Source organism: Pteropus medius, unplaced genomic scaffold (genome assembly GCF_902729225.1).
Source record: "Pteropus medius unplaced genomic scaffold, Ma_sr-lr_union100, whole genome shotgun sequence".
NCBI classification, from domain to species: Eukaryota; Metazoa; Chordata; class Mammalia; order Chiroptera; family Pteropodidae; genus Pteropus; species Pteropus medius.
The window spans coordinates 3,491,053-3,507,318 of record NW_024343733.1 but is presented as its reverse complement, the minus strand read 5'-3'; the positions used below and the strand labels follow the sequence as shown (position 1 = coordinate 3,507,318).

Genomic DNA, 16,266 nt, shown 5'->3' with positions numbered 1-16,266 from the left:
TTTGTGATGTGGGCAGATGTCTACAAAGGACAGGAGCGAGGCCAAACCAACACCTATTGTGACCTAAGCCTGAAAAGAACCCAGAGAGCAAGAATATGGTCTGGTGAAAATGCAGGCAAACGCGATCCAAATCTATTTCTCTCCCCTCCACGATCTCCACATGCACCCACAGGTACTGGAAATAAGGGAGGGCAAGTCTGCTTTGTGGGGTGAGGAGATTATGCTGATTTGCTTTGGGCATCTCCTTTAACAACCTCTGTCCTGACACTAAGAACCACAAAGAACTGGTTGTGGGTACATACAATGAACAGGAAATGCTCACCATATAAGCATTTAGTCCAATGAAGAGATTATAATTATTATGCAAATGTGTAACTGAAAGCTGAAAATCCTCACATCCTCTTTTGATGCTCCCAACAGGCCTCGTTATAATAAAGAGCATGGACAGTTCAAAGCACTTCAAAAATATTAACGACATTAACTAATCACAGTCTCCATGAGAAAAAAAAGTTACTATTAAACCTGTTCTCCATTGGAAGACTGAGGCTGCAAACTATGAAATGCATTCTTTAAAATTAAAAGCAATTTGGATATTATTTAAAAAATGAGAAGATTACAAGTGAGATGACTATGCTGTGAAGAGAGCTGTAAGCCTATAAACTCAGTTAACACCGTACGTAGGGTTCAGGATATTACACTGACTTGGATATCAATTTCCTGTTAACTAGTCTGGCAACTGCTAGTCTGGCCCCAAGTTAGACTAGACAAAGGCTTAGAAGAAGACAGGCAGAATGTAGCTAAAACCAAATGACTGAAACAAGCGACAGCTGATGGAGGAGAGTGACAAATCGCAGTGAACATGGGGGCCTTTGGTACAGGGCAAACAGTCCACCCATGGCTCCCCTTCACACCCAGAGGGCATGATGACCTTCAACGCCATACGGTGCATGACGGTACTGGCACGGACATGCTTAGCAGTGCTTCGCACATAAAGAACACTATAAATATTAGCTGTTAACAATTATGATGTGCCTTTCACACAAATCCTTTTAGAATATCATTCCATTTGATTCTTACAACCACCAAGAGGAAGACAGATAAATACTACTTTCTATATTTTATGCATAAAGAAACTAGGGTTTAAGTGATTTTAAATAACTGGCCCCAAATTTCACAGGTAACAACAGTAGCCAAGGACACACTAGGCAGAGAGCCCAGCTATTCTCATTCCTGTGTTAATGTCTGCCACCATATTATTCCTGATTTCTGGCAAAAATGGTTATTAATAATGGCTAATAGAGTGTTCTCTTATGTGCAAAACACTGCCATGATGCTTCTCTCACCTGATCCCTCAATTCCACAAAGTGGGTATCATGATTTTACTCACTTTACATATGAAGAAATGGGTAGAGATGTCAAACCACTTACACGGCTATGAGGTTTTGGGACCAGGATTCAAACCCAGGTGGGTGGGTTCCAAGTCCATGCTCTTTAAACGTCCACCCCAGGTGTTCAAAGCGTGGCCCTCAGACTAGCAGCATCGGCAGCACTCACCAGACGTGCAGGTTCGCGAGCCCATCCCAGGGTCGCTGAATCAGAAGCCTTGGGGCTGGGGTCCAGAGAGCTGTATTTTTCTGACACCTGCTGGCATCTGAGAACCCCTACACTACATCTACACTGCCTCCCAAGCCAACATCGAATTTCAGCCTTTAAAAAAGCATTACTCAGCTCTAAATACTCACTATGTGCTTCCCAACTGATGCCAATCTCATTAAGAACAGTCCTGGGCAGTAACAGTATCACAACGTGGGATGCAGATCCCGCATAGAGTCAGAGAAGGGGGTTGCTCGCTGAGAGCCAGAACAGGTGGTGAGGCTCCTTCTGGTAAGTGGGACTCTGGACGGACCTTTCCTGAAAGGATGAGGAGACGCAGGAGGAGGAGAGGGAATGCTCTGGATCGCACCAGCCTGGCTGGAGCAAGGGCTGGTTCTGGAGGTGTGGGACTGGGAGCCTGACTTCCCTGGTCTTGAAGGCCAAGCAGGAGGTGGGCACCAGGGCCTCCTCACAGTCTCCGGCACGCAACCATCACTCTGACAAACCTGTGATGGACCGTGAGGACCCAGGGAGCCAGCAAGTGGTAGGAAAGGTCAGGGGCAAGTGCGGGCAGGGGGCTGGAGAAGAACTATCTCCGAGTCATTTTCGATATACATCGTAAAACTTATTGTGAATGTGAGATAAGAGTTCATGGCCCAAGTTACCGTCACAATACAAAGAGGCACCTGGAGGAGTAGGTGGGTCCTGGGCCAGAGGTCCTAACCTCGAAAGACCTGAAGAAATCTGGGTACTGAACTGGGAGCAGGAGAGGTGAGCGGAGGCTGGAACCCAGGTCACAGCAGAGCTGCTTTCTCCGTGCCACACAGTCCAGACGATTCCTCCCCTCATTCTGACACACTGTAAACCTCGTCTCCCCTCCCAAGTCCCTCGATTCGGAATGTGAGTATTGAAATGTGGACTGAGTTTTCCTTTGCCTATCTACAAAACCAGATTTACCCTGTAAATTAATATCACACTGAGAAAATGCTTAAAAGAGTAATGTTTTTTTTTTAAAAAAAGTAACTTTGCATCCATTAGAACTCATCTGCAGCTCAATAATTGGTAAGTTAATTATAAACATACTGCCTAACAGTGCCTCACAAAAGACTGAAGCTCTGACTAAATCAATCAAATTCATCTATGTATTGAATAAAAAACAAAAGTTCTCTACTTTGTAATATTACATTAGTCTAGTTTATTGAGCTACTGTGTATTTGAAAATAGTAAAATGTCTTAAATATTCTGAAATTCAAACTCACATAGGCCATTTTCTATATGTTTCTTTCTCCTGCCTTCCCCAAACCAATACCATCAGTCTAAATTGTCTGAATATGTTATACATAATTGAACTCATATAGCCTATTCTGCAGTGTTACAGGCAAACATTTCCAATAGCCCTCCCCTTGATCTTCGGTAACTGAAAAACAAACTGAGTTTTCATCCTTGTAACAAACCTAGTTGCTGCTTGGACAGGAGACTCATCTGGCTGGAATAGACCAAAGCCATACCTCCCCAACCCTCCACCCCCGCCCATCTACAAGGTTGAATAAATAAACGTAAAGATCAACCCCAAGTTCACAGTCTCCCATGGGTGTGAAATGGTAAACGAGGACAGAAATGCCACATAAATAATCAGGAGAGCCATTAGAAAAATTAGGCCCTAAATAAAAGTCTAAGCTTAATTCGAAAGACAAACAAAAATAGCAATGATCAGCATATTCTTCAATGTACTAATGTTCTTGTAAGCTTGCTCAGAGCTTCGAGAACCCTGATCAATGTTTCTGAAAATTAGAAAATGATACAAATGTCATTGGTACACAAGCCTTCGCTTGGTGAAGAGGGCTGGCTCTGTGTCTCAAAGTGACTCAGCATTCGCATGAACTTACTGCATTAGTTCTTCAAGAGGCTAAATTGACCTGTCCCTTTCTATTCTAAATGCATTTTTTCAAAACTATTCTCTGGAAAATGAATCTGCTGAGGGACCACAGACTGCTATCAGTACTTCAGCACAGTTCCCACAGTAGCCCACAGTACCCGTGCCCTGGCAGGCCTGGGTCACCCCAATGCTGCTTCCGGGCTCCCCTGGAAACCCCTCCTCCAGGTCTGCTGCCTCTGCCTGGACTGTGTTCTTGACTAAGGCTTTCCTGAAGAACTCCAACCTGACCCCAGAGCTGCTGGGGATGGGGAAGTACTGGTGCTCAGTATCTAACAAGTACTGAGCACAGCCATGTGCAAAAGCGCACGACCTACCTTTCCCAGGTATTATCCTGTTCGCAAACAGGGAACCCGAGGCATGTAAGTAACTTGCCTAAGGTTCGTCTGACTCTGAACCCCTTACTCAGTCCCCAGTGGTTCTACCACTACCTTGACTTGGCGGAAAACACTTTTCCCTCTATTTACTTTCTGTGAGTTCATCGCTTCCTCACGGGAGTGAGCCAAGGTCGCTGGAGACCCTGAAGCACTCTAAGCTTCCATAAGCAGCAGCAGCTGTCCAAGAAATACTTTTTGCAGAATCAACATCATCACTGGACAAAAGATCAGAGGTTGTCAGGTCCTCAAAGTCTCCAAGTGAGAGATTTCTTGCTCTGTCTTGAGAAACCTGAGGGCTCCATGAGGGTTCTCCCACCATGTAAGGAGAATCTAACATATTATATAATCACACTAACAATTATATCACGACTGATACCATTTTCATATTAAAATATGCACAAAACGCATTTGAATGTTCAATCCTCCCCTACTTATTTGTATAATTGTTCATCGCTCTGGGATTCAGCAACTTCACTATTGAAGGTCTCCCTGTGACCTCACGTCCATCTCGGTATGGATAAAAATACCTTGACATCGCTAAGTTGCTGTTAAGGAACACAAGGCTGTAAGCCCTGAGGCAGATGTCACGTTTGAATCATCTCTAGGTTTCCAGTGCCAGTCAGAAATCCAGCACATAGTATGCGCTCAGTAGTCATTAACAATGACAGTAACCTCGGCAACAAAAACGGGCCCTTCTGGTAGCATCACTCAATAACCCAGAAAACCGGTCTCCAAGAACTGCTTTCCTAAATGACTCCAAGAAGAAAGGAAAAATAAAACATTTTAAAGGTTTACGGTGAAAGTGAAAAGGAAATGAGATGTGTCCATTGTGAACTTTCCATTTTAAATTAGTCATCCTGCTTCAAAAAGACTAAGTTTTTAATTCTTCTCTGGAATGAAACCTTGAACTAAAGAAAAGACGGACTGCATACTCGGAGGTAGGCATAGAGGAGCGTGGTCGGGATCCACGAGCACCGTGTCTCCGATTCCAAAGGCTCTCCCAGACAGATATTTCAACTCGTGACGAGTGCGAGCAACCAATCCAGAGTCTTTTCACGTCCGTGTGAAGGGAATGATTATCATAAGAGACGTTAGCAATTATTTTCCAGCGTGATGTAAGCTGAGGCAGCAGCGCCAAGCCAGCGTCCTTGTCAAACACATCCCAGCCTTCAGGATTACTTCACTCACATCCCCCTGATTAGGATGCACACCGCGCGCTGCTTAATACGGCCTGCCACTGAATGCCAAGCACTTCGGAACTAAATTAGGAAATGTGTCCAAATATACAGAATGATGCTAAGAGCCCTAAGCGGGTCTCTCTCTTCCTTTATGAGGCATGAGACTCGTGGTCAACATAATGCTCTTAAGTGAGGCAATTCTATCTCCTCACCCTCCATCGCTGAGAGCAAAATTTAATTCAGGGAGCAAAAGAATTAATAAAGACGATACAGTATCATAAGTTATGTTTTCGTGGGTGGAAGTATTTTTGACAGATTCAGGAGGTATAGAAACGAATCCTAAAGGAATGTTTGGGCACAAAGGGCCACAGTGACAGAGCTGACTCTGCTGTCTGCTCTGCAGCGCGGTGAGGAGATGAGGCCGGAGTAACTGCGATAGCACTGGTTCTTCTACAAGCACATGCGACAGCAACAGCTATCTTTAAGGGCATTAATGCCACTGAAGTCTGAGAAGGCAAGAATGCAACAGCAAAAACTTATTAATTCATTTTCACCTCAAAGTAAAAGACCTTTGAGCGGCCCTTCTCACCACACACCCCTTGCCCAGTGAGCTAGGAACTGATGAAAAAGTACCAATTTCCAGCCTGATCATGTCTGCCGGCCATAAGCATGGCCCTTATGAGATCTCCTTAGGAAAGAAACAGTAGAGCAATGGGCTTCCACAACCCTCTTTAGAAGCCCTCAGCTACCTAGCAGCCTCCAGTGGTGGAACAGCACAACACAACTCCACAGGTAAAGAAACGAGTTTAAACCACCTAATCTCTTCATTAAAAATTCAAGGAACATAGAGGCTGAACGGAAGGCCAAAGGTCATGTGTCCAACCCTCCTCATTTTACAGAAAGAGGCAGGTCAGCTTACCATCTCAATGGAACCACGGACTCTCCCTCAAACAATACCAAATACGCTGAGAAGGGACACATACCAGGGCATGGTGCAGTTCTTTCCACCCTCACAGTGACCTGAGCGGGCTGTCAGCCGCACTATGCTGGTTCTAGGCAAAGCCATGTGATTCTAAATGAATAGGCATCCATCCTAAAATCAGAGAGCTACAAAAATATTTAACGAAGAGCAGGACCAGACAGATCTCTGTATGTTCCTTCTGGCCTCGTTTGTTGTGATCTTTCTGTAAAGCTGGTGAGAGAAAAGATGTCAAAGAACTGCTAAAGGAATGGAATGCACAGCCATCTGCCACTTTCCAAGGGACAGCATCTATAGAGGGTGATAGTTATCAAAATTATAAAGGCACAGACCCCTTTGACCCAGAAAGTCTACTTTGAGGAACTAACCCTACAAACACATTCATGTGGACCAAGTGTTGTTCACATCAGCACAAGACCAGACACAATCTAACATCCATCGATAGGGGACTAGCTGAATGAAGGTGTACCTCCACAAGCTGCAACATCATAACGTCGCAAAAAAGAGGCAAAAAAAAAAAAAAAGCCCCAAACAAAAACACATCAAAGAAACACCTAGAAGTTCTGTATTATGTCATAAGAAATGATGAAATGATCTTCAAGAAATTTTGCTGCAGGAAAAAGCAAGGTGCAGAACGATAATGTAGTATTTTACCATTTATATTTTTTATATGTATGGGAGGACTACCCATACAATATGTATAGGTAATTTGCTTACATATGCATAAAATATCTCTGGAAGAATGCATAACTAACTGACAACATTGATTTGGCTCCAGGAGAAGAAACTGGGTGGCAGGCAGAAAGGAGTGGGAAGGGGTCTCCCACCGCATACCCTTTTCCTCTCTTTTGATTTCTGAATCAGGTGACTGCATTACCTAGTCAACACACACACATACACACACACACACACACACACACACACACAAAATATGTTTAAAAATCTGATCTTTCAACAAAGAATGGAAATAGATAATAGCCACTTTTTTCTATGACTTTAGTTGGTTCAAGCAAATGCTGGCCACGCCAAGGGTGGCCCCTAGTCTGACCTCCGACATTCCTGAGATGTCTCGGAGCACTATCTCTCCGATCCTTCCCACCAGAGCTGTATTCACAAGCCTTTTCTTAGGTTAAATAGATACATTTTCACTACATTACTTGGTTTCATTTCCTTAGAAAACTGTTTATTCACAGAGCTAGGTCCCTTGACAAGAACCAGTTTGTTGAAATCTGTTATAATGCTGCTTTACACCCCGCCAATGCCAGCAACACAACTGGTCCTCTGTAATGGTCTGTGATGAACACGCGATGGGCTGGCTAGCTCGATAGAGGAATGGATGAATCGGAACCATTATTATTTGATGCTCAGACAGCTGTGGTGCCCATAAATGTTAATGCGATCATCAAATGGTGCAAGGATATTCTCCAACTAAACAAAAAGAACATCTCTGGAATACTACAGGTTAGAGAAATTTCAGTTCCTGACTCAAATTTATTCTCTATCAACATTTGGACTTCACTGTCTGCTTTTTATCACAGTTAATCCATAATAGACTATAGCTAAACCCCAGTTTTGTATCAGGTACAAAGATAAACCAAACTCTCTGTTCTCATAAAGCCTTCATCTGATTCCGAGTTATACAGGCCAGAGGCACAGACACAAACCCCCATGTGTATGTAGCTCCAGGCAAACTCTATCACTAATAGTCTCACACCAACCTAATAAAATGTGCTGGGACACATGCTGCCAGGCCGAAGCACAGATATAGCCAAAACATGGCATTCACAAGCAAAGTGACACTGAGCATCTCACAAGAGATTATTTGGGTATTATGACATTACCTTATAGGATAACAGGATGACATAGTGTAATTCACACAGAAACGTGACATGACGATTAGATTTCTTAAAAATGCAAGTTTTTCTGCGGAAGCAGAAAATCCATTAAACACAATCAGATGGCAAGTCCTGCCTCCGCAAAAATAAGGGAAGTTTCATAGATAAAGTTTGGCTTCCCTCACGTTCGAGTGGGTGGTGTTCATGTTGAAGAAACATCTCAATGCAACGTTATTACCAGCACTACTAACAACAACCAGCCGCCCACCCCCACAAAGTATTTGAAGGTTTGGTGGTGTATTCACAAAATATTTGGATGACTAAATGCTACTGTCAAATTTCAAATAGATACTTAAACACATGCTTGTAGCAAATTTACTTCCGCTCTTAATTTTAAAATATCAATGGAAAAATACCAGTAACAAGTTTCTTAAGGGACTATAAACTTTCAAAAGTGAATTTTCATAAAATTAAGGTATTAATAGGCTGATTCTTATAACTAATGCCTTTAATTAGATTGGAAATTTTCAGAGGCATCCAAAAAAAGTGCCTATTTATATCAATATCTAAAAGATGCTCTCAGTCTAATTTTGCACTGAACTATCCCTTTAACTGATTTCTCAAATATATCTACTACGATTTTATCAAAATATACGATTGTATAGAAATAAATCTACTCAGGCAAGTCAAAGAGAAATAGGAACTGCCAGATGAAAAATTTATTGAGAATATGAAAAATTTAAATCAGGCTAGTATTAAATATACGTACTACTTCACTACACTGAGAACTTGAGAAATAAATGAGATAACTCGAACCCGAAAGCATAATGGATGAAAAATTAGAAAGCAAATACACAGTCTTTCTTCTCTCAACAAATGAGCTCACCAGGGATGGGAAAAGAAAATTTTTCAAAGCCCGAGAAAGGAAACTGCCTTAGGAAACCAACTGCTGTCCCCTTCCCCCGCTTCCCAGGAAGACAAAACACAGGAGTTATATCACCACAGACTTTTCAGCTCACATATGCTGATTATGCTCCAACAAAGCAGGCCGTCTTGAGCACAAAGGGAGTCCCTTCTCACGGTGAGACTACAGTAAGCCACAAATATTTTCTACTGCTTTATCTAACTTCCTGAATGAAGAACATGTAATTGGAATCCAGGATGCGTCAACTCTTTGAGTATTGACTAAGTTGTAAAACCAGTGACCACCTAGACAAATGAGATTTGACCTTTCAGGTGACCATACACATTATGGGAAACACAAAAGTCACAACCGGAGGCCAGAACCGAGCTAGGAGTGGTAATGAGAGGAGGCACACGGTGACAGCTAACTCCTACATGTCAGGCATTAGGCTTAAAGCTTTGCGTACATGTTTTCATCCTACAATTCTACAATGCAAGTACTGCTATGAACCCCCTTTTACAAAGGAGACAACTGAGGCATGAAGAGGGTTCAGCAGTAGGACTGGGATTGGGGTGTGTGTGTCCAGAGCCTGGCTCTCCTCCAGCCCACAGCACTGCCATGCGGAGGAGGGCCTCATCCTTAGGAGCAGTATGTGGTCAGAGCAGATGCTGGCTCAGAGAAGTTTCCTCCCACGGATTACACCACTGCTAGCTCCCGGGGTCAAAGGCAGGCAAAATGAAGGAAAAACAAAACTTTATCCCTCCCTCCCCTGATTCCACTGGATGAGAGTTCCACAAATCAGCTCTAAGATAAGACTACGTACTTGGCTGACAGTCAGGGTAGTAAAATGCTAGGCAGTGACAAAATTTAGTCATCGTGCAAAGAATTTCAATTAAAAACGTGTCTGGCTCTGAGTATCAGAAGCACTATCATGTACTGTTAGTGAGAACGTCAATTTTGAAAAGCAGTTTGGCAATGTGTACCAACATATTAAGTGCACATATCCTCTGACCAAGCAACATAACCACTAGGAATTTCTCCCAGAGATATTCTGCACAAAGACTTTTGCAAGTTGCAACACACACTCCAGCATGGTCTATAGCAGCCCAGACAGTGAAAGCAATCTAAATGCCTACCAGTGGGGGGACTGGTTATGCAAACTATGGATTGCAAGCACATGTTGGATCCTAGGAAGGGGGAGTTTGGTACGCACTGACATGGAATGCTCTCCAAGGTATATTACTGAATAAACATGCTGGGTATAGAACGGTATATACACTATGATCTCATTTCTACAGGGATATGTTTTTTAGGGTATAAATGTCCCTATTAAAATTTTCTAGATGGATACCTAAAAACTAAGAATAGTTTCTTCTGTGGAGCGGGGCTGGGGGAAAAGAAGAAAAAGGAAACAATTACTTTTCATTTTATATCCTTTCGAAGTGCTTAAAATTTTTTTACCATGCTAAATATGTATTTCCTGAGTACATCTTTAAAAAATGTATCAGAGAGCTTTAATTTTGTAATTGCCCTTTTAAAAATAAAAATTGATGTTCTTTTTTGTTAATTGCACATCTTGCTGTTTCTGTACCTTATTTCCTTCGTACACCCATCCCAGACTCTTCACTCCAAAAGCAGCCTGGTTGGCTGAGACATCTAGACAGGTGACAGGCTGGCCATAGACGTAATGGAGGGTTCTGGCAGAGTCGTCAGCCTTTAGCAGATAGACCAGATCTCCAGCAGTGGCTACTGCCACAGGGTACCTTCCGGTATCTGGAACTATTTCAAGGTAGTCAACCTGGTAAAGGATAAGAGTTGTTTAGTCCTTCAGGTCCCAACTATGATTCATCCTGACTTGGTCAAAAAAATATACAGTTCCTCCTACACATCAATGAGAAGACCAGCAAACCCACAGGAAAAGACAGGTAAAGGGGACGGTAAATGAAACACAGTTCTTGCATAAATGAAAAGATGCTCATCATAAAAGAAACACAATACACTCCTAATAAGAGAAATACAAAGTAAAAATTCACCGAGATACCATTTTCACCTGTCCTATCAATAAAGAGTCTGCTAAGACACAGGGCTAGAAGTGAAGGGGGCAACCATACGCATGGGTCCCACTGTTTGGCGGGATATAATCTGGTCCAACTTCTACAGAAGGAAATCTGTCAACGCCTATCATGTCAAATGCACATGTGCTCTGGCCTAGCGAGTCACTTCTAGGAATTTACTTACAAAGTCAAATTTATGCAAAATGACTGTATAAGGTTATTTGCTGTAGCACCATTCTGTCATAGCTAAAAACTAGAGAAACCTAAACATGCATTCCTAAGTACTGTAATTAACTAACTGACAGTATATCTATGTGTTGGAATACTATGCAGTCAGAGAAAAAGGCATGAAGACATTCTTTGTGAACTGATACAACTGGGATCATCTCTAAGGAAAATCTGGAGGAAAAGCAGGAACGCAAGGTAACAGGATTCACAGCGTGCTGACGGGTGAAGATAGGGCAGCGGAAGCCTGTGATGTCCTTGGCTTGATGCGCATCAATCTCCTAACAATGGCTCCTCCGAAGAGGAAGTGGTGTGGGGGGTGGGGGTGGAAGTGAAATTTCTCACCAGGCACCTTCCTGAGTCTTTTAAATCGTGAACCATGAGAGTATAATAACTATTCAAAGAAATTTTTTTACCAGAAACTGAATAAATAAAATTTGCTCAGTTGCTCAGGAAAAATCACATTTTAACATTTGTGTAAATACCAAAACTGCTGCCAAAACTGCTCTCCCCTGGTTTCAGTGTCATCCAGAGCAGAAAGGCCACTGCCAACAGCATTTTTTCACCACCACAGGATCCCGGACAGCAATATTGCTACCACTTTCTCTATCCCCTGAGCTTCCTTCAAGAATAATTTGCTTTTCTAGATCCGTAAGTGGCACGTTTCCCCCAAGTGCAGTTTATGACAGATTTCACCTCGAGTACATTCTGAGTACAAAAGCAGAGCATGGGTCATGCTGTGTAATTAGGAAACTCCACAATGTAAATAGACAGCACTGCCCTGATAATAACTACAAGAGTTCAAAAGCTTGAACGGTGAGGACTGTCCAGAGGAGTCCGAGACAGAGAGGAAGCGTCTGGGTGACTCTGCTAATCCTTGGGCCCAACAGTGTGAGTGGCGGCCCCACATTGGGAGCTGAGGACCCACCACAAGGGACGGATATTCTAGGCTAACGTTACAGACACGGGAACACTGCCCACGCAATTTGGGGAGACTACCTGGGGAAGACAAAAACGGACCAGCTCTACAGGCCAGACGGTGCCCTTTCTTGTGACAGTGTATTATGTGGCAACCCCCCACCCAGGGTGAGAAATAATACAGAAGAAGTGTTAAAACACGTGCCTCTGGCAACAGTTGCTTGCCCCCTTTCTCTACTCTAAAAATCATTTATTTTCCTAAAACTGACATCTTCAGTTTTGCCATTTAATTTCATCTTAATGTTGGATTTTGGACAGACCAAGAGGCTCGGATGGACGGTGGCTGTGCCATTTGCTGGGAGCTATAAAACGACTTCAAAAAGCTTCCAGTCTGTGCCAGGATGCCCACTGATTGCCAAGGCAGGATTTACATTTTATAGAGGGACTCGCATCTTAAGTAACTGTCTGAATTCATATAATTATTGCTGGTCTACAGTGTTCTTTAGTCAGAGACCAGATGATAAGACCCATGGTAGTTTCAAAAACAAACAAATATGATACTTTCACGTTTTTCTAATAAAACCCAAGGTGCGATAAGAGCCCCAGGCAGTTTTTGGGGGAACACTAAACCCAAACTTCAGAAATCTGATCATTAAAGAGATGAGAAGCTTATGGAGGTGAAGCAGAGACACCTCGGCTTTCTAGTTATTCAAGCCTAACAAGACTTCCACCAGCAGGAAAAGGGAGGGGAAAAGGATTTGTTCCAGGTCAGGCTATCAATTCATTATTCAAGGTTGGCTTTTCTGTTCACTCTCCCACTAGTGCCAAAATCAAGTTTGTTTAAAGTACATCCAAATTCGGCATTGACAGGTTTGAGCGCTTCCTTCTTACCACCAAATCATCTCCTACCATACAAATGCAGAAGCTCACGTACAAATGAACTCAGAAATAAGCTCTATATAAAGAACTCTTAAGGCTGGCTCAGCCTCGCACGACATCCTGGGACATGGCTGCCCAAATAACACTGACTTAAATCTACTTTCACTCAAGAGCTACTCTTAATTCCAGGTGAGAAAATCTCAGGAGGGAGAAAGTTTAGGATGAAAGCCTCCCTTCCCATACGAGCTGGGATGGTACCACTGAACTCATTTTCACTTAGAGATTAGGCCAGAAGCTGACCTAGGGTTTCCAGGGGTGAACGTCCGGGTGATGCAAAAGAGGCTGAGGGCCGCGACAATGAGAAACCCTGAAGTCGGCCCTGGGGTTTGAATCACAGCTTCTTAGCTCTGAGACTGGAGCAGGTCCACAAACTGCTGTAAGTTTCTATTGGCTTCTTGGTAAATAGGGAAATAATAGCACCTCTTTCACAAGGCTGTAGTGAGATTTATTCCTGTGTTGGGAGCTGCCAACATCATTACTACTTGTTTATGTTAGATCCAGAGGTTCTAAGAATAAGAAATAAGATGACCAGACTAAAAGCTCACCAGTTTCTGAACTTCAAATTCTGCAGCTATCTGCCAATACCCCTCCTCATTGGGGTGTAACATTACAACATCGAAAGCAGAAGCTGTGGCAACAGTTGCGTCTTCCTGGCTGAGGGCTAGTGCCTGTATTCTCGCATCGTGCTCAAAGCGATGAATAGGATCCTTTCCAGTCCTTAGATCCCAAATATTAAGAAATCCTATGTAGAAAAAAAATTTTTTTAATTCACTTAAAATGCACAATTATAGAATAACAATTGTTCAATATAAAGAAAATTAAAAGATAAATGATAAAATGTTAAAAAATATATTTGTACCACATAAAACAAAGGGTCAATTTCTATAATAAAGGGCTTCTAAGATTCAAGAAAAAAAAAAGCCACTGAAAAATGAGCAAAGTACATGAGCATGCTGTGTACAGAAAAAGAAACACAACTGACATAAATATAAGAAAACAATGTAAAACTTCACTCGCCATTAGAAAAATACAAATAAAAACTAATACAATACCAATCAAATTGATCAAGATAAATATATAAAACATTTGTTGTTGAGAATATGGGGAAATAAGCTTTCTCTTAAATTGCTGGTAGGAATGTAAACAAATTCACCCATTTTGGAGGCAATTTGATAATACTTACCAAATTACAAATGTTCTTAATTATGTCAAAAGATTGAAAGTTATCTATAGTCCATCAATATAGAGCTACTTAATGCCACCTAGATAGTTTGGAATTTAAATAAAATGAGCAGTTAAAAGAAGAAACAGCCTTATTAATACGCTATGTGAAATGATCAAAATATGTTGTCAAATGAAAAAGGTAAAGGACAATATAGAGGTATAGTATGCTACACTACTTTTATATTTAAAAAAATTTACACGCACACACGTGCACGTGTACACATAAGGAGAATATCCTAGAAGGCCACACAAGAAACTGTTAACAGTGATGAGCCTCTAAGGAAAGAAACCACAGGACAGAAACAAGAGTAGGAGGGAAATTTACTATTTATCTCCTTGTACATTCTGAAATGTTTTCCAAAAATTACCTTTACTAAAAAGATAAACTAAAAAAAAAAAGTTTTATGAGAGCGATCTAAGAAGAATAGGAGTACATATGTTGATTGCTGATTAGTTTTAACATATGGAGTTAAGTCATTCTACTTGTCTACTCATTTACGCAACTAATAATCATGGAGCACCTGTTCTAGGCCCGGCACTGCTGTTCTACATGCTAGCAACACCTGAAAGCAGCCATTAACCCACACGCTAAGTGGTTTTTATAAGTACTGTACATCCTTCCCTTCCACCACCCTCTTCGAGCTCCAGTTGGCCATGGTGCTTTATTATGCGTTGTTGTAAAACATGAGCTTGACTATCCCACGCTTGTTAAAAACTCCGATTTTACTATACACCCTTCTCCCCAGCAACTTGAATGCTGCTACCCATGTGAATCCCCCTCATACACACTGGACGTGTCTCCAACGTGCTCGAATTGTCTACAGCAGTAACCTCCAGGGATGGTCCCAGAACCAGCAGCATCAGCATCAGCATCAGCTGGGGGCTTGTTAGAAATGCAAATTCTCAGTCAATTTGAGCAAATGCTCAGGTTTGCGAACCCGTACAGGTAATTACACTTTTCTACTTCCCCATATTTGGAATGCCATTTATTCTTTTTTTCTCACCAAGTAATTTCTTTTTACCATTCCTGTCCACTAAGCTACTTCTTTTCCTCAAAGATTTGCCCAAGAAAATAACTACTTTCTGCACATGCTGGATAATGCTCAGTTCCAATTCCAAGAGACTTTATTTTTCAAAATTTACTGAGAAATAATTTGTGGAGATAACAGTCAGTGGCTATTTGTCTGAGTTCGAATCCACCTCCAGTGCTTGCTAGTGAAGGCCTCGGGCAAGCTACTTACAGTGAGCCAGTTACCTCAACTGTAAAACTGAAGATAACATTATCTACCACACAGGACCGTTGGGCAAATTAAAGGAGATAAAACATAAAATGCTGGAGACAAACCTCTCATACATTTTTATGTATTCTATAGTTCCTGCTGTGTTATAATGCATATTTAAGCTATTAATAGCACTAACTTCCTCCCAATTGCTCATCCATAAATCCAGTCCTAGTTCTATAACTTCCTATTACCTAAAACAGATGAAGCTTTTCATTTTTCTTCTCTTTGCAATCTATCTTCCCATCTTGTTTCTTGCTTTGTACTTTGTCTTTAAACAATAAATGCTTTGAACTTAAGATCTTACTATAAAGTATCCTTCAGCACTAAATAAATGTAGTCAGAAGAAAATAATACATTTGGGCTGCTTTGCAAGACTCTCGAACTGTCAGTAGGCTAAGCTGGTGATTAAAAACAAAAGCAGAGCTTTCTTCAAGTTACATGTTGCTTCAGATTTAAAACACAGGGTACTCAATATCTCAAGGACATAATATCAAAAATTATGATAAACTTGGGGGATAAACATATCTCAAAAGAAAAGGTTCCATAACACATTCCCCAGAAAATATGTTGGCAAATTCCTTCCATTCTGACTCGGAAGAAACAGACATGCTGCAGAGAATGCCAGTGGCTCGACACAGTAACACAGGAGACAGGTACATTCCAAGATGTGCCTCTTCCCAATACTTCCGCACTGCCTTTGTTTGGAGACATCACAATCAACAGTAATGAGAAATAAAAATTGCTATTTGCCTAGAGCTTTCCAACATTCAGACTCTCTCATCTGTCAACTCCCTGTGAGTGCTCACTTCCATCTTGGGAAGACT

General features: G+C 41.8%; 1 protein-coding gene across 4 annotated transcripts in view; it reads right to left on the bottom strand.

The window, feature by feature from the left end:
• FBXW8 (F-box and WD repeat domain containing 8) overlaps positions 1 to 16,266 on the bottom strand; it is a 103,637-nt gene that overhangs the window by 26,089 nt on the left and 61,282 nt on the right. For all 4 annotated transcript variants that reach the window (XM_039868237.1, XM_039868235.1, XM_039868236.1 and 1 more), the window contains 2 exons: positions 13,481 to 13,677; positions 10,391 to 10,597 (listed from right to left, as the gene is read on the bottom strand). In XM_039868237.1, coding sequence (XP_039724171.1) covers positions 10,391 to 10,597; positions 13,481 to 13,677 — 404 coding nt within the window. The remainder of the gene's footprint in view (positions 1 to 10,390; positions 10,598 to 13,480; positions 13,678 to 16,266) is intronic.